We start from the raw sequence: 25,200 nt of genomic DNA on the forward strand, positions 1-25,200 counted from the left end.
TATTACGGCCCTGTCTCAGGGATATTCATTGTAAACTCGTTACGTTCCACTAACGATTTTTTGTTCATTTCTGTCTTACACAAAGGCTAGTAACTGTATCACCTCTCGCATTTTCCCAAAACGACTATTCCGAGGAGGAAACATTGCCCTTTACCAATAAGAAACTAAGTACCCTGAACACTGAATCCTTACAAACCTTATCTGATGTTGAATTGAAAAATGTATACTAATTCACCCCATCATTCTTGTCACGGAAGTGCCACCTGATATCAGTAGCAAAGCCAACTTTCTTCGTATACCGCCAAAGATTAGCAAGTTTTGGTAAACGGAAAAGAGAATGGTGTGTAAGCACATTTTATTATGGTGCGGTATTTATTGCGTGGGTTTTTTATTCTTGTATATACTGAAGATGGCTATTCGGCTTTTGCGCCCTTCTTTTTATCATCGATAGGATCCATACCCCAATCATCATCAAAATCATCGTCATCAAAGTCGTCGTCGTCATCGTCATCATCATCTGCTATCGCAAATCGTGTCGTTGTTTGTGGTTTGGTCGAGGGTTCCGTTCTCGGTCGCGGTGCCTCATGCTCATCGTCGGAATAAGAATAATCTTCAGCGTTGAACAAGGTGGGTGTCTCGACAACAAGCTCGTCCCTGAAAGTTCGTGTTAGCTCTCTCTGTGATCCTTTTTTTTTCTGCCCGCAGCTAGATTGAGAATACATACAATTCGTTGCTTTCTTCTGGATCTTGCAATCGTAATTTTCGGTGATCGGATGATCCAAATTTACCAAACATGGCAAATAGTCGCGACAACGGTCCCTTGGGTTGGGTCGACAAGTCGGACATGTAACCCTGGCGTGCATTCTTCCTTGAACGATACCAGCAGAACCCGGCAATCGCTCCAAATAAAATGACAACAATAAGCGCCGATGTACCCCTGTCGATCAAAAATCGAACGAAAAAAAATAGTTTAATCTGTGAGCATGGCACGCATCATCACATGGAAGAAAACAAAAAACAATGAAAAAGGGCACTAACCAATTGTAGTATTTGGACCAGTCCTCTTTTGCAGTGGCGGGTTCAGGCGTTTCAGTCACATTGGTGGGATCCGACGTCTGTGCTTCACTGGCTTCCGTTGTATTGTTGGTCGGCGCTGGTTTCTTTGAAGGCTTTGTGGAAGGCTTTCCGGAAGGTTTGGTTGCTGCGGTCTTATCCCCGACCCGACTCGGTTGTCCATTGACTTGATTATCGCCTACACCCAAGAATCGATTGATCATATCAAGCGTTGGTAATGGCTGATCATAGGGAACCATGTGGCTGCCATCCTTGATCAACACGTAGCTAAGATTGCGTGCTTCGGTGTATTGCCCCACAAATTCTTGGCCAATAAACCAATCCTTGGGTTTGGCTCCCTATCATTTTATCTGCCTTAATACACCAGGAACGCAATAAAACAGAGACACATTCACTTACAGCAAACCCGGTTTTACCAGCCCAAGTCATGTTGCCGATCAAATATTCCGTGCCAAAATGATTGCAAATCAAATCTGCTTCACCACTGTGTACACCCAATTTTTAGTCATGGACCCTGTTAATAATCTGACAAGTGGTGACAAGCGTACCTGAATAATAAAATTCGCATCTCTTCAAGCAACAAAGGAAGCAGCTGGAAAAAAGTAAAGGGGTGAGCGTCCAGGTCGCGGAAATACAACCATAACCACGTCATCAGTCTTACATCATAAGATGGCTCGCTCTGATCATCAGCCAGAGCTCTGCCAACGCCAGTGGAACATTCCAGCCACCCCACCGACTGCTTTTCCGTATGAATCGTCGGTTTCAAAAGCGGTTGCTTCATTGTACATCACCTGGTCAGTATCACTTTACGAAAATAAACAAGACACATTTGTTGGCAGGATGGCTTACGCGTAAGTAACGGGTCACGTCAATTAGTTCATAAGGCCAGTTTCGTCCACAGTCTGGAAAAGGTTCTTCTTTTTTTCTAATGTCGTATTGGTTGACACAGAACGTCGCATAGCCGGTATCAGTCTCCTTCCTGGTCAAGATCGTTTAGTATGGCTTGGACACAGTTTAACATAACCTTGTTTTTGCACTCACTCATGCACAGAACTGTCCATAATATCCTGAATGATGGATTCACACACTTCCACATTAATGGTGACTTGGGTCTCCAACACTTCATGGCATGCTTTCAGGTGTGAAGCAGCGAGATTCTGTCAGCCAATGTCAGAAATATTTGAACCAAGTAAAATGAACAATGTCGTTGTATACGAACCGCGTATCCCGTTGTCAAGAGTCCTTTGGCCACACCGAAATCATAGTAAGCATCATACTAAACTCCCAATTTCCGAGTCAATTGATAAAATATGGGAATTTTCGAGATCATCAATGAAACAGACCTGATGAACGGGTGAAATCCAGCCGTTGCCAATCGCTAATCCTTTCAAATTGTACTGCCAACATAAAGGGTTGAGTATCCCCGTATCCCACTACTAATAGGTCTTTTTGTCAATTCACCTTGATTTCATTCTTCTTGTTGAGTTCCACCATACGCGAAGCAAAATAAGGGATATACGTTCCCGCAAAACTTTCACCGGCCAAGTACATCTGTGAGCAGCACAAGAGTGAACAAGAAGATCGCGGAAAAGAGGATCGACAAGTCATAAAGTACCTCTTGTTCGCGAAGATGAGGAAATACATCCAGGAATTTGTCGAGGAAAGTGGTGAATTCTTCTGAGATCTAAACACAAAACCCATCAGTACACCTCGCCATATCCTCTTTCGCTGCAATATCTTTTGGCTTCCACCTGCGTCATGTTATGCATATAACTGTTGGTATCGGCAAAGCTGAAACCGGTGCCGACGGGTTGATCCACTAAGATTTTGATGTGTCAATGCAAGCGCTCGTATTCGATGTTGATATGCTAGTACTTGCCATAGACCATCGTAGCGTATTGCTGCCATCCAGCCGGATTGATGGCTAATGATAAGTTTTGCTGAATTCGAAATGGTCCATTTTCCAGAAAAAGGCCATCCATGCTAATAATAATAGGAGATCATTGCATTATGTCAACTGTTGTGTCTATCGGAGTACTGCTGTATCGGTTGGTACAATCCGTTACCTCGAACATCCCGGTCCTCCATTCAACCAAATGATCTAACAGCCATCATGTCAGCATTTATTCTCAAAATCAACATCTATCCCCTCTTCTTTGTTTCGAAATATATACCAGTTTCTCAGGTGTGGTCTTTTCGACTTGCTCTATCATCCAAAAGAACAGATGTCCATTGGTTTCCGGAGAAACGGCAATGTGCCTGAACATGATAAAGGTTAACGTTGGACTATATACAAGTCGCTAATCGGTATTCAAAGGGTATTTACCCTGCATATTGACTTAGAGTGTTGTCATCGGGATCGAGTCCTGGTAGATCGGTGACTTTGTAATCTTCGGCTACGATAAAGGATTCAGTGGATGCTGTCATACTACAGACAAGGTCACTCTGCACTGACCTTTTTGTGCTGTGGCTGTGAATAGCAGGGATAGCGCAATCACGCAATGAAGCGCCTGTTTCCACATGCTGCTAAAAGATGAGGGATGGCTTGCTTTGTGGTTGCGACGATCAGCAAAGTGGACGCAATAAAACTAATATAAAAGGATCTTTCTCCGAGTCCTTGCGCAATAAAAGCAAATGGTATCGTCAAAAAATAAAAATAAAAAGGCTACGAAAGAAGCAACCGAAATTGTCGCTCTCTTTTCTCTTGTTGCGGTGAATGGACTTTCTGAGTTCAAGGCAGTTTTTGTCGCTTGGTTCCCCTGAAGCCCGACCATCGTTCCAATTTGGCGGAGATTTTGTGCCTCCACAAAAAAGAAAAATCGGCCAAAATGCGCTTGTCGCCCGATGAAGCGTCCGTGATCGTTGAGTAAAATGAACCGTTTACTTTTTAAACAAGATATTGGATCATTTTGTTCTTTCATTGTAAGTTTGCACCAGCATCTATTGTGTGCAGTTGTAGTTGCAACAATTTTATTGGCAGAGGAAAAAGATAAAGACACAAAATGTACGTTGTCCAATCAATGACAAAACGTTATCCATAGAAGCATCTACATAAATACGACATAAAATAATATAATAGTAATCATTACAGTAACAGAGTTGGATAGATATAACACGATGGGAATAATAGATGATGATAGGGACTAAAAAGGTTGGGCGGCACGGAAATTCCGAAAGGAATGGCGAGTGAGATAAGGAAAGGGAGGGAAAAACGGACGAACTTTGGCAGCTAATCATACTTGCTGACACAATCTGGTCCATTCCAAAGGCTGATGACAATGGCGGCGGTGAGTATCATGGCAAAGCGACACCAACGCCACACTTGATGGAAAAAGTGCTGGAGGATTTTACGCAATCGAGCCATGAAGGTGCGAGGTTCGTTCACCATGCATTCCACCTGATGATCGGATGGCATGAGTTCAGGATAGAGTCCTTCACGAGGATATCCGTCAAAGATATCAAATGTAATGGGATCCTCGCCCTTCTCCTTTTGTAAACCGATTTCGGCTCGATCTTGCATTAGTTCGTCTTCCATGCGAGCAACGTAACGGATAGCATCGTCCAATGCTTCCTTATCAATGCCGCTCGTTCTTGACAAGATAAAGTCTAAAGTGGCATCAGTTGAAAAGTTGTAAATATCGTTCAGCGACCGTTCCGTGAGACGCGATAAATCTTTCAACGTGTGAAACCTTGAAAATGCATTTTCAGATGATTCGCGCCAAGAGGCCGAGAATGGTGCTGAGGATGCAGCGGAGGATGAGCTCGAACTTTTGAGATTCTTTTTTAGCCACTCATTTTCGAGTTCGGCCAACAGCGTCGGGCGTATGGATGGTGACGAGTCATCCTCTCCATACTGGCTGGGTGCAGGTGAAGGGCGAGTGGAGTGCAAAGGAATACCACGATCTCGCAGCTTTTGCAAAACGATCCGATGTTCTTCCAAACTGTCATTGAGTTCTGCGATATGATGGAACTGTCGCTGATACGCTTCTTGAAGGGATTCATGGTCTTTTTGCGTGAACTGAAAATCCTCCACTTGTTGCTTCAGATGACACAGATCTTTCAGTGTGGCGGCCAATTTGTCTTCGAGAACTGCCTTGGAATGGCTGGCGGCTTGTTTTTCGTGTTCGAGGGTATGAATTTTATCCAACAGTTCGTTCACCACTGCATCATCGACATCAGTTTGCTTGGTGTCTACTTCTAGTTGCTTTTGACGACGATTCATTTCCTCCAATTCGGCAATCTTTGTGGCAGCGATATCCAAGTCGTTCTTTAGCATGGTGATTTCGGCCTCGCATTCACGAATTTTACGTGCATTGGCTCGATCGAGGGTGGATTGCTCATGCATGGTTTGTTGCAGTTTATCGGTGAGTTCGGCATTTTTGCGTTCGAGGACTTCAATCATGGCTTCGCGAGTGCTGCGGGAGGGAATGAATCGCATACCACGACCTTCATCCAGGTCGTGGTCATCTGGGTCGCTGTCATGGGATGATTCAATCCCCGAATCGGAATCTCCTTGTAAAACTGTTCCGGTGGATGTGCCAAGAGAAGAAGAAGGTGTCGGTAAAGGGGCAATGGGTGACTGCCCCGACTGATGCAGTAAATCTTCATAGCTGGTTTTTAATTTGATGTTGTTCTCCAAGAGCGACTTTCCTATTTCGGCCGCGAGCAGTAAATCTATGCAAGAGGAGGCATTACAAACAAACCCATTTTATCAATAGGTTGGCCTTTTTCCAATTTTATTTCGCATGAAAATAGCTGGATTTTTTGGTTACCTCGTTCTTTGTTCTTTAAAGCGGTATAAGCATTTTTGAGCATGGGAATCAGTTCCTTGGAAGACTTTTCGGCCATCCAAGAAACGGACGACATGAAGGAAGTTGTTGATAGGGTGGGAGAGGGAGGGCCGCCATGGGGAAACCCCATTGCCATGCCACCATGATCACCTCCATCGACCGGAACTTCCAGTCGTGCAGGTGCGCAATACTTTTCCATTGGGTGATAAAACAAGAAAAAAAAAGGCTCACACAGTGAAGGTGATGATGACAAAAGGAAAAATAAAAAAAGGCGCTGTACAAAATACAAAAGACAAAAGAGAAAAAAGACAACAAAAAAGAGAATTACAGTGGCGAAAAGGCAAGTATTGTACAACCATGAATAGAGGGATCATTGAAAAACCGACGTCATCTGCTTGTTGAAAGCCGGTTTGGATCATCCGATTGTTCACATGAAAAAAGGGCTTCGTTTTTTCTTTTTTCTTTTTTCTTTTTTGCCCTGAATGATCCTCTTTCTGTTTGTTTTCTTGTTTCTATTTACAGGCATTTTCTTCAATTCATCAACTTGTTTAGAAGATCCAAAAAATTTTCCCCCGCCAATGCGGTGCAATGCATCGCATCCGGTCCGTATCTATTTTTTTACCGGCGCATATTCTGTGTAACGGTTTTGAGGCAAGTTCAAGAAATGATTTTACATTGATGCCAGAAAGCGATAAAAGAAAAACTTGACTCAACCCATATAGCCGATCATGGCTCGCAGTATCATCTGAAGAAGAAAAAAGAAAACGCTATTGAACAGTGAGTATAGTAAGTAGGATGAGTATTTATTGGGTGAGTATGAGTGAATAGGGTGAATGAATTGAGTGAATATGGGGTGAATAACCAAATAACATCGGCCACTCCAAAATCAAGTAGCGTGACGTCACGCTAATGAAAAATGCGAAAAATGGGAACACTTGACGCCTAGATTGAGATCTTTTCTTTTCGTTTCGTTTCGTTTCTTTGAATTGACTACTATCGAAACTGATCAACGTCTCTGACATTAATGCTGCTGTCACTTAGCGATTGCTCCGGAGTTTGCAACCCTAGCGAAACCGTGGCAAACGTTTACTCAAAAGGCGCATACATTTACGTGGGGTGACGAACAGCAAAAAAGTGTTTGACTCATTACGACAATCATGCGTGAAACCCCCTTTCTCGTATATCCCGGACGGAGACAAAAGTTTTCGAACAATATTGTGCAAGTGAATGAAAACCGTGTCTTTCTCTACGTGAATATCATTCAGCTGCCGACGTTCCCGACGCTGTTTGCCGAATTCGGACGGAAATTCAAGGTCATCCTTGGTGTCAAACATGGCGTCCCCATAGAATGGGTCTCCGAATTTTCACTGATTTTCCTGACCGGAAAACCACATAACTGTTATAATCCGAAAATGAAATAATAATAAAAGGTAACAAATGTGTATGAAAGAAATGCAGTAAGAAAAATGTACACGTTGTTATGCCCAAAAACCGATTCCATTGTTAATTTCCCTGTTAGAAAGAACAAGACCACAGATCGGGTTTGTGCATTCCATTATCCCGAAACCATGCATCATCCATCGATCTTTGACGTTGTACCTTGATTTGTCTTATTTAACCTTTTTCAGTTACAACATTCACCCATCGGATTTTGAAGTTGATTTTCTTTCATCTGATTTTGTCCTGTTATTCCCTGAAAACCATCCTTCGCACTTGGACATTAGCCTTTCGTATTTGTATCATCCTTCCTTATTTCCTTGTACCTAATTATGTAGTTACCTGAAAACCACCCTCTGGATTGTGAATTGTAGCCGAATATCATAAATATCCTGTAAATCGAATTGAATAAACGATATTGAATACCTATCTTAAAAAAATACCAGTATAAGGGATAGTATTCTGGACGAATATCGTTCTTATTCAATCCCCTGTGATAATTGTATCATTCTTTTTAAGACACCCATAGTCAGCGCGATTTTATCGTACCTTTGAATTGGCACAGGAAACCTCTCGGTGTTGATTCCACACTTATTTTTATTTTTACACTGAAACAACCCTTACGATCTGATATACATCGGAAAACAGTATATCTGGTGCTCAAAACTTTCTACCCAATCAACGCATACTTCCTACCTCGCAGAAGCCTTATAACAATGTGTTGATCAGAAAAAAGAAACATAACTGAGCCCCTGCTTGGAAAACTACCAAACATAACAACTTTCCCGCAAATCAGGTCAAGTATAGGAAGTATAAGCGGAGTTTGGGCGAGTATGGGCGAGTATGGGCGAGTATGAGCGAGTATGGGCAGAGCTTGGGCGAGTATGAGCGAGTATGAGCGAGTATGGCTGAGTGTTAGGTGAGTGTTGGGTGTTCCCTGTTTGTTTCTTGCAAAAACTCTGTTATCGTCATGACAATGCCAACAGTTGTATCGTTGCGATATGGTTGTCACCTTTGTGAACAAAAGCTATCAGAAGCCTCGAAGCTGAAGCAGCATTTGCTGAACCGCCACGGCCTAGATTTGCCATCACGGAGCGAAGGCAGAACACGAGTAAATACGCAGCAATTCACGTATATCTCCCAAGCACACGAAGGCAATTACATGTTGGTCCATATGCATTATGCATGCGTTTCGTGTTTGTCCCATTTCTCAGATTTAAAGCAGTTGAAATTTCACATCGACGGTACCCACAATGAAGAATCATCTGCGGACAGTGCAACGCCAACGCCCACTCAATCTGGCAGCAACGAAGATGACGAGGGTGTCTCGCAATTGACTTATTTCTCACCCGAACCGTCATCGGACGACAACCACTATACGGTCGATGATTTCGATGTTTCCCGAGCCTTCCATCAATTCCAAAATTCTATCAACGCTGCGACAAGCAATCTTTTCATGGAATCGCATGTGCACCACATCCTGTAAGGGGTAAAAACTAACGCGACAAGCAATGTCTGATTTCTTTTCTTTTAGGGCATGTCCTACGTGTTGTTGATCAAACCTCACCGTATGCATCCAAACCTGGTGAACATCTTTGGAGCGGAAAACGTTGACAGATTGCAAAACCATGTGCGCCACGAATTTGGCTTTGAACCGTACGGAAGAAAATTCAACGTCGAATTAATGCTTGAACTCAAGAGCATTGTGAGGGAAGTTCAATTTCAACAAATGACGCGATTGGCTGCCCAAGCAGATCTGTTGCAAAAGGCAAGCGTTGCCTCACCGCTGATTTCAAGGATCATCTGTTCCGTCGCTAGGCTGTGAGTAGTTTTTTCTGCTCTTTTCTCAAAAAAGGTTACATAATGGCTTTTTGGGGAAAATAACTCATTTTACGATAGGATCACCATGTTGCCAAACGAAGAAATCACGTCCATCATAAAAGAACAAGAGCTTTGCACTCGCTATTTGGATCCTGCGCCGGTTCCCTTATTTGATGATCCCGAGAATAACATTTTCTTCCGTTTGCTGGCACCGTGAATGACGATGCAAAAACAGTACCAAAAGGGTCGATTTCTTCTGAACGACCTGATGTCATGGTCTCTTGCGTTGAAGGCGTACAATTCGGCAAGACCGTTGGTTTTGCAGAAATGAAACCTGCTGCTGACTGTGACAATAACTATGTCATTGCGAAAGACCTCATCCGTTTGGGTGTATTCTCGTAAAACGCAATTGACCAAGGCAATGTCAGTGGTTGCCTTTCGATCCAATGCGTCCATCACACAGCCACCTTTTATCTGATGAAGCGGATGGCGGATGACCTTTATTTCATGATGGAATTGGCCACAATTACTTTGCCGTCGTCAATAGCAAATTTGCAACAATACTTGGTTCAGCTGACGATCTTTGAAAAGTATTGCAACAAAGTGAAGACATTTGCAAGAAACGACCAAGTGCGAGCAGCTCGGAAATTAATCGAGTTTTATCGCCTTTTCGCGATCGAAAGCGATAATGTGTCACACGACACATTTATAAATGAAAGATTGGCTCTGTAATAAATCACCGGTACGTACATCTTTTCCATTGATCATGCTTCTTCTTCAAGCATTAAGACTATGAATGAATATGGGTTCTTATTGAAAAAGCTTCTGTAGATATCGAGGCATCAAGAATATTACTGATCGCAGCTTATTCATCGCATGATTCATTTTCTAATCTGTTTATTAATGGGGGGGTTGTCTTCATTATATTCTTTCTATTCTATGTATTGTACATTTATAATTTCCACACTTCTTTGGAAGTCAATCCCAAGCGGCCCAACATTCCCCTTACTGGTCCTTGTGAGTTGTTCAGGGCACGATCACCGCAGATATTATGCAACATCGCATCCGGTCCGCATACCAGCACCAACCGTTGGATTCCGTCTGTCTTGTGATTATCGCCCAACTTGCCCTTCACCAGATCACTCGTGACTCTTCCACGTCCGCCCGTCCATTCTTCAGAGGGGTATTCTAATAAATAATCAACTTGGAATCGGTCCTTGTGTTTTTCTCGAAGGCTGTCGAGTTCTTTTCTCAGCAAAATGTCTTCTTCCTTCTTATTGCCATAGATCAGCCATAAACGGGTCTTGTCCTCTGGATCCTCAAGAATACGTTGAATCATTTGATACATGGGCGCAATTCCTGTTCCTCCAGCAATCTACATTTCAAAAAAAGAAAAAGGTTGCCTTTTTCAGATTCGTGCTTCCCAGGGTCATTCATAGTCGTTTAATGAAATTACCATGCCAATCTCATTTTTGCTGTTTCGCTTGTATTCATATTCAACCATGGGACCACGGATGTGAACATAGTCTCCAACGTTGAAACCGGTCAATGTACGAGAAACGGCACCATTTTCGTAACGCTTCACTATGAAGTCAACATAGCCATCGGTATACGGATTCGTATTGATCGGTGTATATGGACGCATCACTTGAATGGCATCGTCTTTGATATACAAGCAGGATGGTACAGGGAAGGTTTTGCCCGTCTCGCGATCAATTTGCACTCGCAATCGAAATGAGTCGTGATTTAGCCGTTCTCGTTCAACGAGCTTCAATGGAATGTACCAGTCGGAATCGAGCCGTTTTCGGTGCTTCCACTGGTACGCTTGATACGCCCACACACCACCACCAATCGCACCGGCCAATGCGAGAGCCATCGGCCATTTTCTCGATCGAGCTTTGGAAGGTATTGTTGCCTGAGAATAGGCTCTTCTCGCTTGGGTGTGTCCCAACCGGATCCCTAGTCGCCAACAACTATTCATTTCAACAATCGCTGCAACATTTGTTCCGGCCCCTCATCCATGGATGGATATCGAAAAAATTAAAAATCAGGGAACCCCCGACCGAATCACCGTCACCGGCGTCATGCTCACCGAGAAAATAAACATAAAATAAAAAACGCACAGCCGAATAAGACCGAGGAATTCGTGCTTGTTCTCTTCCGGAGGGTATAGAGAGTGCTAGCGCATTATTTCAAATCGACACAAGGGGTTCCCTTGGCAGCAGTGAGTAATGGAAAAGGATCAAGTAAAATGACCCAAAGGGATGGACAACAAAATAAGCGGTGGATTTGTCATGATGTAGGCAGGAGGCTATTATTTATTAGTATTAGGGAGCCCACTTCCCCAGTTCATGGGCGAGATGCAGATTATTACTGTACAACCGTAAGGCTTCGTCTTCCAACGTATTGACTCGCTGTTTCATATGATCCAACGACTGTTTCAACTGATTCTCCTTCGCACGCCACTGTATTCGCTGTGCTATTAAGGTACGTTCCACTTCAATATGGCGTTTTTCAGTTTTCGAGATGGCCACTTCACATTCACTTTGCTGTCGTTGAAACTGTTCTATATCAGCTTCCAGTTCGGCAATTCGACCCGACAGATTTCGAGTTTCACGCGAGATTTGCAAGTGAAGGATCTCTTGTTCGCGTTGCAGTTTCGCTTTCCATGCTTGTTCATTTTCGGCGTCCTTGGACTGTTGAATCTGGCGCATATGCACTCTTAATTTCTCTTCATTTTCCTTGGCTCGCTGATCAGCTTGCGTCAAAGCGTGTTGAAGATTGGCAATTTGTTGATCATGGTCGGCCTTTATTTTCGCTAAATTTTCTCTGGCCTCTTCAATTTCGCGGGTTTGCACTTTTTGCTGTTTGTAATGGCCCAGTTCATTCTTTTGTTGCTGGAGATTGCGTTTGGCTTTGGCATATTCGGATTGCAATTGAGCGAATTTGTTATGCATTTGTTGTTCGCGAAGGATACCTTTCTCGATCCGATCTTTCAGTCCACTTGCTTCCTGCTCCGCTTCCCATATGCGTTTCTGCAGCCTCTGATGGAGAATTTCAAGCTCCTTGGACTTTTTGTCGGATTGGGCTAGTTGTTCTTCATACCGTTGCAGTTGGTTCTTTTCCGTAGTCTGTCCATGCTGCAGTTGGCGGGCTTTATCCTCCCACTGCTTTGCATCCTGGCGTAACTTGGTGATCACCAGCGCTTGCCGCTTGCTTTCACGCTCCAGCTCCATGGCTTGTCGTTCCGCTTCTTTACGTAGCAGCCGCAAGGCATCGATGCCGTTCTGTTCAACATCGTCATCGTTCACTCTGCCTTGAATTGCTTCCAAACCGGCCTTGAGTCGACTGGCTTGCATTTTATACCGGTTGTTTGAATCCTTGGTATCGGCCAGCTCTTCCATCATTTTTTCCATCTCGCTACGCATCGATTCCAAAGTTAATTCCATATCTCCTTTCTCGTCTTCGCATCGCTGCAGTGCGTGTTCTACTTGGGCGAGCTTGGTCTCCAGTGGTAGCTTTACTTCGTACGACGCATTCAACCAGTTTTTCTCCAAGCCGGTCAGTTTGGCCATCACTTTTCTCCGCTCCTCTTCCGCACGTTGGGCACGAATCATATGGTACTTTACATCCTTGAATCTTTCGTCCTGTATTACTGCAATGTCTTTCTTATGCTGCTGAGCTACCGCACGCAACTGCTTCCTTAATTCATCATTTCTTCCAACGTTTTTACGCAAGGCTTGCAGTAATCGCTCGTTGCGAGCTTGTAGTTTGTCCGTCTCCGGATTTTTCAAAGGGGTTGTCGCGCCAAAGTACCAGCTTTCGCTTTCCCTTTTGTCCAGATAATCCAATAACCGCGAACAAAACGCCAGAGAATATTCTTGATACCATGACGCGGTGTTTAAATGACATGGTTCCACACTGACACCTGGATCCAAATCATGCAAATTGATGTCCATGTGCTGCGGTAATTCAGGATCGCTGATTTGCAAAAAGTAGGCTTCGGCATCCACTGCTTTTGGCGGGTCTTCCTCCAAAGCGTCACGAAAATGCAGAATGAATTTCCGTAAATTGTCCATCATCGCCAAATATGGTAGTGGCGGCGACGAATGAGTTGGTTCTGAATCGACAGTTGACAGGAACGGTAAAGGCTCAGTGGGTGTATCTGTCACCCCCGTTATTGCGTAGCGATGGAGGGGAACGGGTGAACGCGTAGACAAAAAGTGGTTGATCTGTTCCGTCATGCGATCAATGCCTTGTCTGTATCCTTCCGATCCAGACAATGGTTTTTGGTTACTTTATGCAAGCGAGCCATGCTGCTACTTGACTTGGCTTACTTGGATTCATCGACAGGCCTTCGCTGTCTGTGTATGGCATATCGCTCATAGTATTTTCCAGCGTGCGTTGCATATCCGTGACCCAAGCGGTTGGACTCACGACAGGTCCACTGTTTCGAGATACCCACTGCTCATTGTGGCGCTGAGGGTACGAGACCAAGTGCTTTGGCACGCTCCATGATGAGAATGAAGATGAGGATGAACGACGGTCATTCCAGCTGGTGGAGGAGTTCAAATCTGTTTCTGTTTCGGAGCTATCAAGATCATCGGTGGAAGGCCGTTTAAGACGAACCGAAGACTGTGACGGTGATTTATGGCTGTTCCTGGTAAACGACAGAGGGTTAGAAGGAGATACGCTGCTTTCCATGCTTTCAAAAACGATATGCAGGGCAAAGAGACAATTTAGATGCCTGTGACAGAGACTAGGGAAAAAAAAGGGAAAAATAAAAAAGCCGTTTAGGAGATTCTTACTTCAGGGCGATCAACAGGGGGGGCCTCCTCCACCTTGACCTTCTCACTCTGATGTGTACCCACTTGGGCCAAAGAAAGATTTTATCTTTACAGAATGCGTGTTGCATAATCGCGTTAAAGTAAGAACCCAAAACTTTATTTGTACACCCTTTCTTTTACATCTTGGGCGCCAGACGATGGTATGGCACAGATAATTTGCGAGCGATTTCCTCGTACATCTAAAAGAAACAACACGCGTTTAGAACTAACCGATCCTCAAAAACCATTTTACTCCCGCTCTTACCTCATCTTTCAACTGTTTGTAGACAATACCGGATTTAGCTTTGGGAGCCCACTGCAAAGCTAAAGCTTTTGCTTTATCCAGCACTTCCTTTTCAGGGCAAATGGCATCGGCCAGTCCTTGCTCTAGTGCCTCTTTGGCTGTAAAACGATGCCCTTGAAGCACCATGTTACGGAACGTCACTGGGGTGGTCTTGCAACGTAATAAAGCCGTCATGCCGGGAGCGAGAGGTGAAGGAAGATCGACCTCATTCTATTCCAATATTTTTAACAAACGGGATGACAACGTTGACTCGCAAGCAAAGCCAACCTACCATGCAGAGGAAACCGCGATCAGAACGCATAACGCGATAGTCTAAATAAATTCATTCAACGTTTTTTCGGCAATTTAGACACACTTATTTGACATTTTGCAAAAAGACCGCCCTCTACATACCATGAGCCAACGCCAACATGAATCCGCCCGCAAATGCATGTCTATGCATCATCGTGGTTTTTTTTTAGTCACAGATCCAAATGAAAGTCAGTATCTCCATGGGGACACAGCTATTTTTCATGCGCATTGTAAGTTGCTGACAATGATACTTACCCATTTAAAGCTGCGACGGTTGGTATGCAAAAGGTAACCATGCGTTTCAGCAACAAAAGGTATGTATCCATGAAGGGAGGATAAGCAAGCGCATGCATAAGGTCGAGCCCATTGCTGTAAATTTTATCTTGACCGACCGTGACTAGTGCCATATCCACTGGATCTTCAGAAGCCAAGAAAATGTCTTCCACCACCTGAAGTGCTGCCAATATTGCTCGGCAAAACTCGGTCGTGAACCGGTTATCCTTGTGATGGAGATGCAGAATGAACAAGGCACCTTCTTGCGTAAGCGTCATTTGCTTGTTCTCTTCGGACGGAAGATATAAAGGGAGCTGTATCTGTGACATTTTTTTACGGTTAAAGACGAATGGGCAAGGAAATACTGGAGAAGATAAGAAAGACAGACGTCGCTGTATATGTACTCTGGCGGGCTTGATTTCACATGGATTTGCTGACAAAGAGCAAATGCTCGAGGTCCCCACGGGCGGAGTACTAAAAAGACTGCGGATGAGGATTTTTGTTTTTCGCATCAAAGAACGGAATTGCCCACTCACCGCGGCGGGTTCACCTCTATACAGCATCGTACAGCATGGGTAAAGACGGATAAAAGCATTCAAACGAAATTGAAGAAAACATGTCTCAACGACAATTCTCTTATTTTGTAGCCAATCGCACTCTCAGTGATGCCGTCCAAATCCACGGTCGAGATCCTCAGCATCTCATTGAAAAGATTATTCGCGAACGCATCTATGATTCCATGTACTGGAAAGAGCATTGCTTTGGATTAACATGTAACTTTTTTTTTCATTGACTCGGTTTTGATTGGGAATGGAGAACTGGAGTGGTTGACTTTGGGCATTTATCATGTAGCTGCCACACTCATGGACAAAGCTGTGGAACTCGAATACATTGGTGGAGTGTACGAAGGACACCACCCAACCCCGTTTCTGTGCCTTACATTGAAAATGCTGCAATTACAACCCGAGAAGGAAATTGTCGTCGAGCTAATTCGTCAGGAAGATTTCAAGTAATGTGGACTACTGTTGTCGTTGTGTGTGCGTGAGAGATGATCACTGACTGTCGTCTTTCTTTTTTTTTCTCAGATATTTACGAGCACTTGGTGCCTTTTATCTTCGTATTGTGGGGAAAGCAAAAGAAATATACATGTATCTGGAACCGTTATTGAATGATTATCGTAAACTGAGGAACCGAGGAGGAGGTAATAATTATGATCTGGAAGCAACAGGTGTGGCAGTTTATTCACTCTGTATCCATATTGGGAAATTAGGTGGTTACTCATTGACACATATGGATGAGTTTGTCGATCAGTTACTGAGGGATGATCGTGTATGCGATGTTATATTACCGCGTCTGTTGAGTCGGCATATTCTTGAAGATAACGATGAATTGGATCCTCGCGTCAGTGCTTTGGAAGAAGATTTAGAAAGTGACGGTTCCGCACCACAAGAAACTCGAGAACGCGAGCGACGTCGCAGTCCTAGCACTGACCGCAGTCGCAGCAGAAGCCAGAGCCGTAGTCATAGTCGCAGTCGAAGTCGCAGTCGCAGCAGTGATCGTGGACGACGTTATGAAAGACGGGATCGGGATCGCAGTCGTAGTCGTAGTCGTAGTCGCAGTGTTGGTTCTAATCGTCGTTACAGTGATCGTCGAAGGAGTCGAAGCAGAAGCAGTGATTCCGAATATCGTCGTCGCCATCGTCGTGATCGTCGCCATCGCTATCGAAGCCCCAGTGCTAGTCGGAGTCAAAGCAGAAGCAGAAGCAGAAGCAGAAGCAGAAGCAGAAGTAGAAGCAGACGCAGAAGCAGAGGCGGCAGTCCAAGTGAACGTCAACGTCGTCACAGATATCGAAGTCCCAGTGTAGATAAAAGCGATTAAATAAAGAGACCAACAAAGCGAAAGAAAAAAAGAAGTGGTTATAGCGGTGCCAGAAATGACATTTGCTGTGAAGCAAATATTAATGACATAACTCACCTATAAGCTATCGTTTCATTGTTTTTAAAGAGCATTCATTCGTCCGAGGAAGCTTTCGCTTGCAGATCCTCTGCTTGATTGTAGGCAACATCGTGTCCGACACATAATAACAGCTTATCCGTTTTGATGCCTTTGGCCACATGATTCACAGAAAATAAGTTTCTGATCAAAAGCGTTTCCATTGTTGATTTTGAAAAATGAGAAGAGGAGATGAAATGATGGGTAAAAGATATTCTCGGAGCAACAACAGTACTTGGTCGCCAATGCCTTTCTGCAACATCCTAAAAATAATACTGAACTCGCTGCAGTATTTCTAAACAACTGATCTCGAAACAAGAGAGATAGTATTTAACGGCAACTCAAATTATCGCCTGCATGGCGTCACACGTAAGTGAGCATTTTTGTTTAACCTCAACTTTTTATCAAACGGCAAAATGGTAGTCTACAAGCAAGGTTTCCTTATGAGGCAAAAGAATAAGGAAAGTCTTCCTTCCAAAATAAACCATGTATTATTTGTAGGACATTTCGGGAAAGCAAGATGCATTTCTATTCTAAACATGTCGCACTGAAGTAAATATAATATTGCAGCTTTTTATATACAATGTTAAGCATGCTATGTTACTCTTTTTAAACTGATCAGGCAAAACAGGGGAGAAAGGATGACAGAAAAGACTTTGGTTGTGCGTTATCCGCAGAAGACGAATATAGTGGCGTCGCAGGTGGGCTGGGTGCTTGTGAGTAATAATCCCTTCGGATTAGATGCTGCTTTGCTGTTGGCAATTGCATTTCGTCATCTTCACTTTCGTCATCCATACTACTATCTGAGCTGCAGTCTTCGTCACTGGAACTTAGCGCATCGCTCAAATCATCCTCATTTTTTTCATCATCTTCTTTAAAGTTACAGGATACAGGTCGGTAACCACGTTGGCGCAGTAACTCGTGTGTCCATGAAAGGTAATAATCTTCTTCCTCTTCTTCTTCTTCCTCATCTCTGTCGTATACGTTTTTAATTGGCCATGGCTTTTCACATTGTGAAGAAGAAGATGAGCCGTAATCACTTGCAGAAGAAATGGAACCATAACCTTGGGCAGATACCATGGAAAAGTGACCTAGCGAAAAATGGGTTTGACTCGATGCTTCAAAAGGGGGAACCATTTGCCATGATAACGATTGCTTACTTGTGTTGATTTTGTTTTTGTGAAATAATGACGACGCAGAAGAGGACGGGGAACACAAGGACATGTCGAACAATGAGCGCTAGTAAATGTTTTTTTTAAGTGACAAGGGTCGTTAGGACGATCAATGAAGCAATAAAAATTACTTTGCTTTGCGAGCTTAGAGTGTGAATGGGAAGCGAAGAAGTCATTTTGGTTTTATAGAGAATTGATGGAAAAGAAGGGAGATCTTGTGAAAAAGAAACAGAGGGAATGATTCAACTGGCTAATATAATGATGCATCAGCAAAAAATGAGAAACCGAAAGATTGGAGAAAAAAAGTCAAGTCGTCGAACTGAGACAGGCTGAGCGTGCAGCATCCCCTTTTTCCCTTTTGAATTTTCAGCAGGAGTTCACATGGAACCGCTGGAAAATACTCAGCGCCTTTCCCCTCCCATTGCGATCGTCCTCTCCCTTAAAAATAAAGATAGTAAGAATAGGATTTTACCACACCGTTGCCTCATTACCCTAGACGACGTTTATTGACAACAACCGGATCTGAAAAAAAAAAGGATAACTCCATTGGATACGTGACTCCAACAGATATCAACATAATAATCTTCTACTCTGTTCTATAAGATTATGTAGTATTCGTATAAACAGCAGTTCCAAAACTAATAGAATCCATTACTAGAATTTGTTTAAATCTCCAAGCATAAAATTCGCCGCTGACGCATGGCCTATTGCGATTTTGAAGCGGAAAATAAACCAGATGAGCACACTGCATCATGCAATATTCCATGTTCAGGCTGACATTATGCGTTTTTTTCACTTTTTGCCAAGAATCATCCCCGAGAACAATTGTCCCTCGTTCGTTATGATGTGATCAGAGTGGAGGCTCACCTTAACGTATGGTTACCATGTCATTCCAGAGTTACTATCATTATCCACAAAATAATGTGAAATTTAGCATGCAAATCTCAGCAAAGTAGGCTATGTAACTTTACATTATTGTTTCCCTTTGGTATTAAAAAAGAAGATTCCATGGAACATGAATGACAAGTTGATTGTAAATAAATAAGTGCCATTGAAATTCGCATATGATGGATCCGATCTACTGCAAGTCACTCAGTTGGCTTGACATGATTGAAATTCATAATATTCGCTTACACTCAGCTCCAATATCACTCCACCCCCAGAAAGTTTTTTTTATCAGAAAAGATTACAGGCTACATATCACGATCAGGAAGAAACACAAGGTTTTATTAGGCGAATTGCTACGTCACTTTGCTTGTTGGCTTTCATTACCAGAAAAGGATTGTCGATCTCTTCAGGGAAAAAAAAAATTCGGAATCACAGATCATGATATTTTACATAAAAACAATTCCTCTTTTTGTATGTAATGACTCTATGCAAAAAGGGTGGATAATGAATCTCTGTGCATAAAGAAGGATGCCAAGAAATATTGTGTTTTTCATCACATGAAAAAATATACAGAATTATTGGTATCTAGGACACGATATCCGCGGGTCCATTTTTTTTTTCTCTAGGTTGACGACATATGCAACGCGTTTGTAATTTGTTCTTTTTCTTTGGCGATATCAAGTTGGATCATGTACAACGACTGCAGAGTGTAGGTGGGCGCAGATTTTGGCCATCGGGCAATGCCCGTCAACAGCAGATCAAAAGCGACTCCCCCATACATCGTCGAACCAGACTCTCTCCCTCTTTCGCTGGTGCCAGTGCACTGGATCGAGAACTTGCAGTTTTGCCCGGCGCAATTGAAATATGTACAAAAAAATCAGTATTGGGGATCCACAAACGAGCCTCATGAGGAAAGCATTTCCATATATCGGGAAGACAGACCAGCCGATCAAAAATCTGTTGCGTGTAGCAAAGGTAAGTTGTGCCTAGCAGAGTTGGAAAATACATCAAATCTTACTTTGAGAATTATGTGTCACCACGGAAGAGTTTCAACTTCTTGGTCCGTGTCAATGCAACATGCACTCTACACTATTCATGGTCGGTCGTCGATGAATCTTGAGAATATCTATTGAGGCGCAAGGGTGCTTGATTGACATACATACATTCTGCAGGATCAAACAATTTTCCATTGACCAAACACCAATGATTTGCCTCATAAAGTGTGCAGCATATGCAGAGGCTCACTCTATCTGACGGTAAACAATCCACTCCCACTGCATCAACTTTTTTGTTCACACAGTGCTCCCATTTTGCTTTTTCACCCTTTTGTCATCCGATTCTGATAGTTACCTTTTAACACTATCGTTAACCGCCGTTCCCAAAAATTAATAACAAGAAACCCCAACCCAAGAATGCCACCAGCAAAAACGAAAAGAAAACGAGGGATAATGCCAGGATAAGCTGTGTTTTTTTGTTTCGTATATACAAAGAAAGGTTCTTCCATGCTATTAGTTGCTGTCTCTAACAGGATGCCAATAGGTTTATGCCAATTCTAATTTCGCTTTCTGTTTAATGTCTTTGTAGCAGTGTCGACACACATGGTGCATGAGCTTGTGGTTGCCACAGGCCGGGCATGCTGTGACGTTTTCTTTCTGTTGAAGACCCTTGTTGGATGCTCGCATGCGCTTTTTAGAGTGCGATGTCTTCTTCTTGGGAGCCGCCCACAAGATGGGACCAAGCCAGGAGGGTATTTGATATGCGTCGTTACGAGTGACAGCGTCGTTGTTACTGAGCCATGCAGGGAAAGCGCTACCCAGGGCAAGTGTACCCCAACGGGATGCCTGAACTTTGAGCGTCGTCAAAGTGCTGGTCGGTCGTGCAATCGTCAGAATGTTCATGGTTTTTGTGTTGAATGTAACTGGGGAATCGATTCAAAATTGATGAGGCTTTCCCGACGGTGCAAATTGACTGGTAGAAGGTCTGCAAAAAAATAAATAAACAATTTCTATGCGGACACTCAAACGTGGCTGACTTTTAAAAATATCACCAGTTCGGTGGCTTGCCATTCCACGTGCGAATCAAGGAAAAAGAGCACGCCCATAATGTAGGCAACAAGCAACTATTTATTATCGCAACCACTGCAAGTTCAATGATAGGAATCAAACAAAGGGTCAATATTTATGTTTGTTTATATGAAGAAAAACGGTTATTTCTGGTTAAAATTGCTGCAATGCTGGAAATAGCCCCACTTTACTGCTATGGTTTCCCAGCGACAGTAACGACAGGGAGAAATGTTCTGCATGGTAGCCAGACATCATTGGATCAGATGTTGTTATGTCAATAGTCAAATTATGATGTGCCTTTTCTAAATCTGCTCCTAGCCGCGCAAGAAAAAGGAAAAAGCCCATAGATCGGGTCAATATCCAACGTCATCAACAATGCTCAACCATTCTATAGTTGTCCCCTCATTTATAACCCTTCACCAGCAGTTGTAGACTCTAAAATATAAAATAACAATGACCTTTCGAGCTCTAGTTGCCCGTTGATATACAGTGTAAGGATGGATATTTTAAAGTCCGCGTATGATGACGCCACTCATTCGATTTAAGCGGCTTTCCTGCTCTTTTGAAAATAAAATAAAAAAAGGGTCGGTGTTCATTGAAGATTTCCTTGATCTTGGCATTAGACGTAGAAAGTTGATCATTATGGATTCGGTGTCGGACGGTCCCAGCGTAAGTTTTATGCGCTGAATGTAAGATTAGATTGCGATCAATAACCGACATTTGATGGTATAGCAGCCTTTGCAAATTCCCAAGTCGTCTCACCCAAAAATGGCGGCAACCGGATCTCCCAGCATGGGTCAACCCATGAGTTCGTCTTACGAGAATCAATGGCTCTTATCCGATGAGCAAAAGAAATCCTTTGCACGCCGAAAAAGTATCAATGCAGACGATAAAGAAAGTACACCCAAGAGTGTCCCAAAACAGCCCAAAGCGAACCCTGAAGCGCCACCACGTAAATCGCAAAAGGACATGACCAAAGCCGAACGTCGTGCGCTTCAAGAAAAGCAGCGCGCAGAGAAACAAAGCCGTGCTGCTGCAGGATTACCCAAGTCAGCGAAAAAGGCTGCCGAACTCGAAGCCGCGAAAAAAGCCGTGTCTCCCAAACCTCAGCAAGCGCCTGCCACAGCCGAAGATAAGCAGATCAAAAAAGCACAGAGCAAAACTCAACAAAATCAGGTCCCCTGGTTGTTGCATTTGGAATCACCCAAACGGCCCGATACGGCAGCCAGCAGTGGCGATCTGCATCCCGCCGTGATCGCCCTTGGATTATACTTTTCAGAATTCAAGATTGTTGGCTCCAACGCCCGCTGTGTAGCCATGTTGGAAACTTTTGCAAAGGTAGGCATCATCGGGATTGGAAAAAGATGATGAAGGAAACAAAAATGCTCATCAAACCCGGGTCAACGTAGGTTATTGAGGAGCATCGATCACCTCCCGACGCGACATTTTCACGACACATTCAAAAGCATTTGGATCCGCACATTGCGTATTTGTTGGGCACACGTCCCATGTCGTTAAGTATGCGTGAATGTATTCGTTGGCTGAAAAAGGAGATGGCCGATATCGTTGAGGAAGAACCGCCTCTTTCAGATGACGAAGCCCGCAGCCGATTGATTGAGCGTATTGGTCACTTTATTCGCGAACGCATCACCATGGCCGATCAGCTGATTATCCAGAATGGATTGCAAAAGATTCAAGATGGCGAAGTCATTTTGACTTATGGAAAATCGTCGGTTGTTGAAGCGTTGCTATTGGAAACCAAGAAGAAAGGCATTGATTTCAAAGTGATCGTGGTGGACAGTCGCCCATTGTTTGAAGGTATGTTAACGAAGGGATGACACTTTTTGGGCTACACAGAGCTAACATGTGTGCTTGTGCAGGCCGACGTTTACTGAAGCGATTAGTCGCAGCTGGCATCGACTGTTCGTACCATTTATTATCCAGTGTTTATGTGGCGCTCAAGTCGGTAACAAAGGTGATTATGGGAGCTCACGCACTGCTGAACAACGGCGCCGTGTATTCTCGTATCGGCAGCGCCATGGTGGCTATGGCTGCCAGCGATAAACAGATACCAGTCATGATTTGCTGTGAGACTTACAAATTCGTCAACCGCACTCAAGTGGATTCATTTGTGATGAACGAAATCGGCAACGCAGATGACTTGGTGAATACCAAGCCTAATCTAAATGCACATCATCAGAACCACCCTTCACCGGACGCTTCAGCTTTATTCAATTGGCGCGATCAGCCCAATTTACGATTACTTAACTTACTATATGATGTCACCCCATCAAAATATATTACCTTGGTAGTGACTGAAGTTGGATTAATTCCCTGCACATCGGCTCCTGTGGTAAGCAAACTGTAGACGTGACAACTTGAATGCGGCAATCTTGGATACTCACTCTCTCTTCTTTTTTTTTGTCTCATTTTCTTCACCTGTTATCTAGATCTGGCGTGAATACAAGTAAGTCATTGAAGAAAAAAAAAGTAGAGGAATATTCGTAAGCAATATGACTAATATGGATGCATTTTCATAGTGAGGAGTTTGGCAAGCGTGTTTGTACAAAATAAACTTTTCATTGAAATGAACAACAACAAGACAATACAAAAATTACAGAATAATGAGGGGAAAAAAAGGATTTTACGTGCGATCAGCGGCAAATTGGAGTCCAACCTCTTTGCGCCACTGATCCATAGCGCGAACTTGACCAAGGGAATCATCCCAGGTCATATAAGGACATTCTTTAAAACCTTGTAATATCGCATCAGCGACAATATCTGCTTCAATGGCAAAAATATTGGTTTCTTCCAGGGGCACGGGCAAGGTCTGAGTCTCCTTTCCGAATTCGGTCAGTTCGACCTGAACGGGACCCAATTGGGTCAAATCCGGTCTCCAAAGGTTCGACACCCGGATCGATCCTTTGGCGCCAATCACTTCAACGCTGCAATCGCTGTCGGCAAACACGCCTGTGAAGAGTTGGGCGGTGACGTGATTGTCAAAGCTCAAAGATGCAATAGCCCATTCATCCACTTGCGTGTCAGGCTGAATATGTCCCACTCCCTTGAGCACGCTAGGGTTACTGAATTTTCCCTTGTCAGCAGCACCGGCCATCAATCGAGCAAACGACAGTGGATCTATTTCAGTTATTAGCAAAAAAAAAAAAAAAAAAAAAAAAATATCCACGAACGCCCTCTTTTGTTTCTACTTTGAACAGCCATGCTGCAATACTTACATCCTCCAATATCCATGATGGCTCCACCACCGAGTTCATTGCGCCACAATCGCGATGACGGACCGAGATCGCGACCGTCAAATGAAAAGCTGGCACGGACTAGCTTGATCTCACCAATGGTGCCGTTTTCTACCAGTTCAACGGCTTTACGTGTCTGAGGGTGGCAGCGATACATGTAAGCTTCCATGAGGAAGATGTTGTTTTCCTTGGCTGCCTTCAAGATGCGAACCACTTCAGCTTCGTTCATGGCCATGGGCTTTTCGACAAGAATATGCTTGCCAGCCTTGGCGGCAGCAATGGCCAATTCGCAGTGTTGAGGGTGCGGGGTAGAGATGTACACAATATCGATGGTTTTGTCAGCAAGCAAGTCTTGGTAACTGCCATAGCATTTGCTGCTTTCGAGGCCAAATTGATGTCCAAACCGCTGGGCTGTTTCTGTCGACCGGCTGCCGACGGCGGCGAGCTGGCCTTTACGTGCCACTTTAAGTGCGTTGGCGAAAACCTTGGCAATATTACCAGTGCCAATGATACCCCAGTTTAACGACATGATATAATTCGAGACTACCAGTAGTATACAATGAAAAAGAAATAAGAGAGGGACCAAAGGGTGCGAAAAAAAAAGGGTCTTAATGTGACACCGTGGGAAAAATAGTCAAATTCGGTGCTTACCTCAGCCTTTCTCCACTTCATCTCCCGTCGCCGGTTTCCCTGGATGTGCATCCTCTCCATTACCTGGTGGTCTATTGAGCTTGCTAATCGGCATTTAAATTTACATTGAATGACTTCTAATACGCCTTGCCACCTGTGTGCCTTTATTCGATATGCTGGTGGTCCTGGAACATGTTGGGGACATCTCTTTGCACTAATTTCATGACTGCATCTATCGACTATTCGAACAACGACCCAATGACCAAAGTCGTCGGCATCGTGTCCGATATGAAATAACAAAAACCGACATGCTCCGGTCTAATATTTCTATTGAAATCAGTACAAATAAAAAATCAGATGTGCACTTGTTCTTCTTTTACACGCT

The 25,200-nt window shown here is 43.7% G+C and overlaps 10 protein-coding genes across 10 annotated transcripts; 3 read left to right on the forward strand and 7 right to left on the reverse strand.

The window, feature by feature from the left end:
* Positions 1–3: 3 nt before the first annotated feature.
* Positions 4–3,700, reverse strand: BYT42DRAFT_141835 (Alpha/Beta hydrolase protein). Its single transcript, XM_051562242.1, has 18 exons — positions 3,530–3,700; positions 3,401–3,470; positions 3,249–3,333; positions 3,141–3,175; positions 2,954–3,057; positions 2,826–2,893; positions 2,690–2,758; positions 2,536–2,625; positions 2,418–2,471; positions 2,294–2,350; positions 2,116–2,231; positions 1,924–1,999; positions 1,736–1,849; positions 1,623–1,666; positions 1,474–1,558; positions 1,039–1,412; positions 725–937; positions 4–654 (listed from the first exon to the last, which is right to left on the reverse strand). The coding sequence occupies exons 1-18, from the start codon at positions 3,594–3,596 to the stop codon at positions 414–416; spliced, it is 1,962 nt and encodes a 653-aa protein (XP_051418868.1). The 5' UTR covers positions 3,597–3,700; the 3' UTR covers positions 4–413.
* Positions 3,701–4,303: 603 nt separating this feature from the next.
* Positions 4,304–5,940, reverse strand: BYT42DRAFT_618252 (uncharacterized protein; the record flags this gene model as incomplete). Its single annotated transcript, XM_051572261.1, has 2 exons — positions 4,304–5,748; positions 5,847–5,940. The coding sequence occupies 2 exons, from the start codon at positions 5,938–5,940 to the stop codon at positions 4,304–4,306; spliced, it is 1,539 nt and encodes a 512-aa protein (XP_051418869.1).
* Positions 5,941–8,271: 2,331 nt separating this feature from the next.
* On the forward strand, positions 8,272–9,339 carry BYT42DRAFT_549817 (uncharacterized protein; the record flags this gene model as incomplete). Its single annotated transcript, XM_051566097.1, has 3 exons — positions 8,272–8,769; positions 8,836–9,122; positions 9,201–9,339. 3 exons carry the CDS (start codon positions 8,272–8,274, stop codon positions 9,337–9,339), a joined length of 924 nt encoding a protein of 307 aa, XP_051418870.1.
* Positions 9,340–10,080: 741 nt separating this feature from the next.
* BYT42DRAFT_470361 (uncharacterized protein) lies at positions 10,081–10,920 on the reverse strand (the record flags this gene model as incomplete). Its single annotated transcript, XM_051563559.1, has 2 exons — positions 10,081–10,497; positions 10,579–10,920. Coding segments are annotated over 2 exons (759 nt in total), but the record flags the coding sequence as incomplete, so codon positions are not given.
* Positions 10,921–13,911: 2,991 nt separating this feature from the next.
* Positions 13,912–15,281, reverse strand: BYT42DRAFT_587761 (ClpP/crotonase-like domain-containing protein). Its single transcript, XM_051570196.1, has 5 exons — positions 14,799–15,281; positions 14,646–14,686; positions 14,524–14,564; positions 14,214–14,462; positions 13,912–14,148 (listed from the first exon to the last, which is right to left on the reverse strand). Exons 1-5 carry the CDS (start codon positions 15,143–15,145, stop codon positions 14,086–14,088), a joined length of 741 nt encoding a protein of 246 aa, XP_051418872.1. The 5' UTR covers positions 15,146–15,281; the 3' UTR covers positions 13,912–14,085.
* Positions 15,282–15,309: 28 nt separating this feature from the next.
* BYT42DRAFT_141958 (PRP38 family-domain-containing protein) lies at positions 15,310–17,082 on the forward strand. The gene is made up of 5 exons (XM_051562243.1): positions 15,310–15,391; positions 15,464–15,589; positions 15,669–15,825; positions 15,902–16,017; positions 16,087–17,082. The coding sequence occupies exons 1-5, from the start codon at positions 15,388–15,390 to the stop codon at positions 16,692–16,694; spliced, it is 1,011 nt and encodes a 336-aa protein (XP_051418873.1). The 5' UTR covers positions 15,310–15,387; the 3' UTR covers positions 16,695–17,082.
* A 177-nt stretch (positions 17,083–17,259) lies between these two features.
* BYT42DRAFT_587765 (uncharacterized protein) lies at positions 17,260–18,286 on the reverse strand. Its single transcript, XM_051570197.1, has 2 exons — positions 18,112–18,286; positions 17,260–18,047 (listed from the first exon to the last, which is right to left on the reverse strand). Exons 1-2 carry the CDS (start codon positions 18,154–18,156, stop codon positions 17,427–17,429), a joined length of 666 nt encoding a protein of 221 aa, XP_051418874.1. The 5' UTR covers positions 18,157–18,286; the 3' UTR covers positions 17,260–17,426.
* Positions 18,287–20,310: 2,024 nt separating this feature from the next.
* BYT42DRAFT_587770 (uncharacterized protein) lies at positions 20,311–20,843 on the reverse strand. Its single transcript, XM_051570198.1, has one exon. It carries the CDS (start codon positions 20,764–20,766, stop codon positions 20,410–20,412), a length of 357 nt encoding a protein of 118 aa, XP_051418875.1. The 5' UTR covers positions 20,767–20,843; the 3' UTR covers positions 20,311–20,409.
* Positions 20,844–21,900: 1,057 nt separating this feature from the next.
* BYT42DRAFT_504900 (uncharacterized protein) lies at positions 21,901–23,299 on the forward strand (the record flags this gene model as incomplete). The annotated part of the gene is made up of 3 exons (XM_051564994.1): positions 21,901–22,269; positions 22,341–22,749; positions 22,812–23,299. The coding sequence occupies 3 exons, from the start codon at positions 21,901–21,903 to the stop codon at positions 23,297–23,299; spliced, it is 1,266 nt and encodes a 421-aa protein (XP_051418876.1).
* A 191-nt stretch (positions 23,300–23,490) lies between these two features.
* Positions 23,491–24,776, reverse strand: BYT42DRAFT_540262 (uncharacterized protein). The gene is made up of 2 exons (XM_051565540.1): positions 24,168–24,776; positions 23,491–24,069 (listed from the first exon to the last, which is right to left on the reverse strand). Exons 1-2 carry the CDS (start codon positions 24,712–24,714, stop codon positions 23,576–23,578), a joined length of 1,041 nt encoding a protein of 346 aa, XP_051418877.1. The 5' UTR covers positions 24,715–24,776; the 3' UTR covers positions 23,491–23,575.
* Between the last annotated feature and the right edge of the window lie 424 nt (positions 24,777–25,200).

This window comes from Radiomyces spectabilis (genome assembly GCF_025331425.1).
Source record: "Radiomyces spectabilis strain NRRL 2753 chromosome Unknown BYT42scaffold_16, whole genome shotgun sequence".
Taxonomy (NCBI): Eukaryota; Fungi; Mucoromycota; class Mucoromycetes; order Mucorales; family Radiomycetaceae; genus Radiomyces; species Radiomyces spectabilis.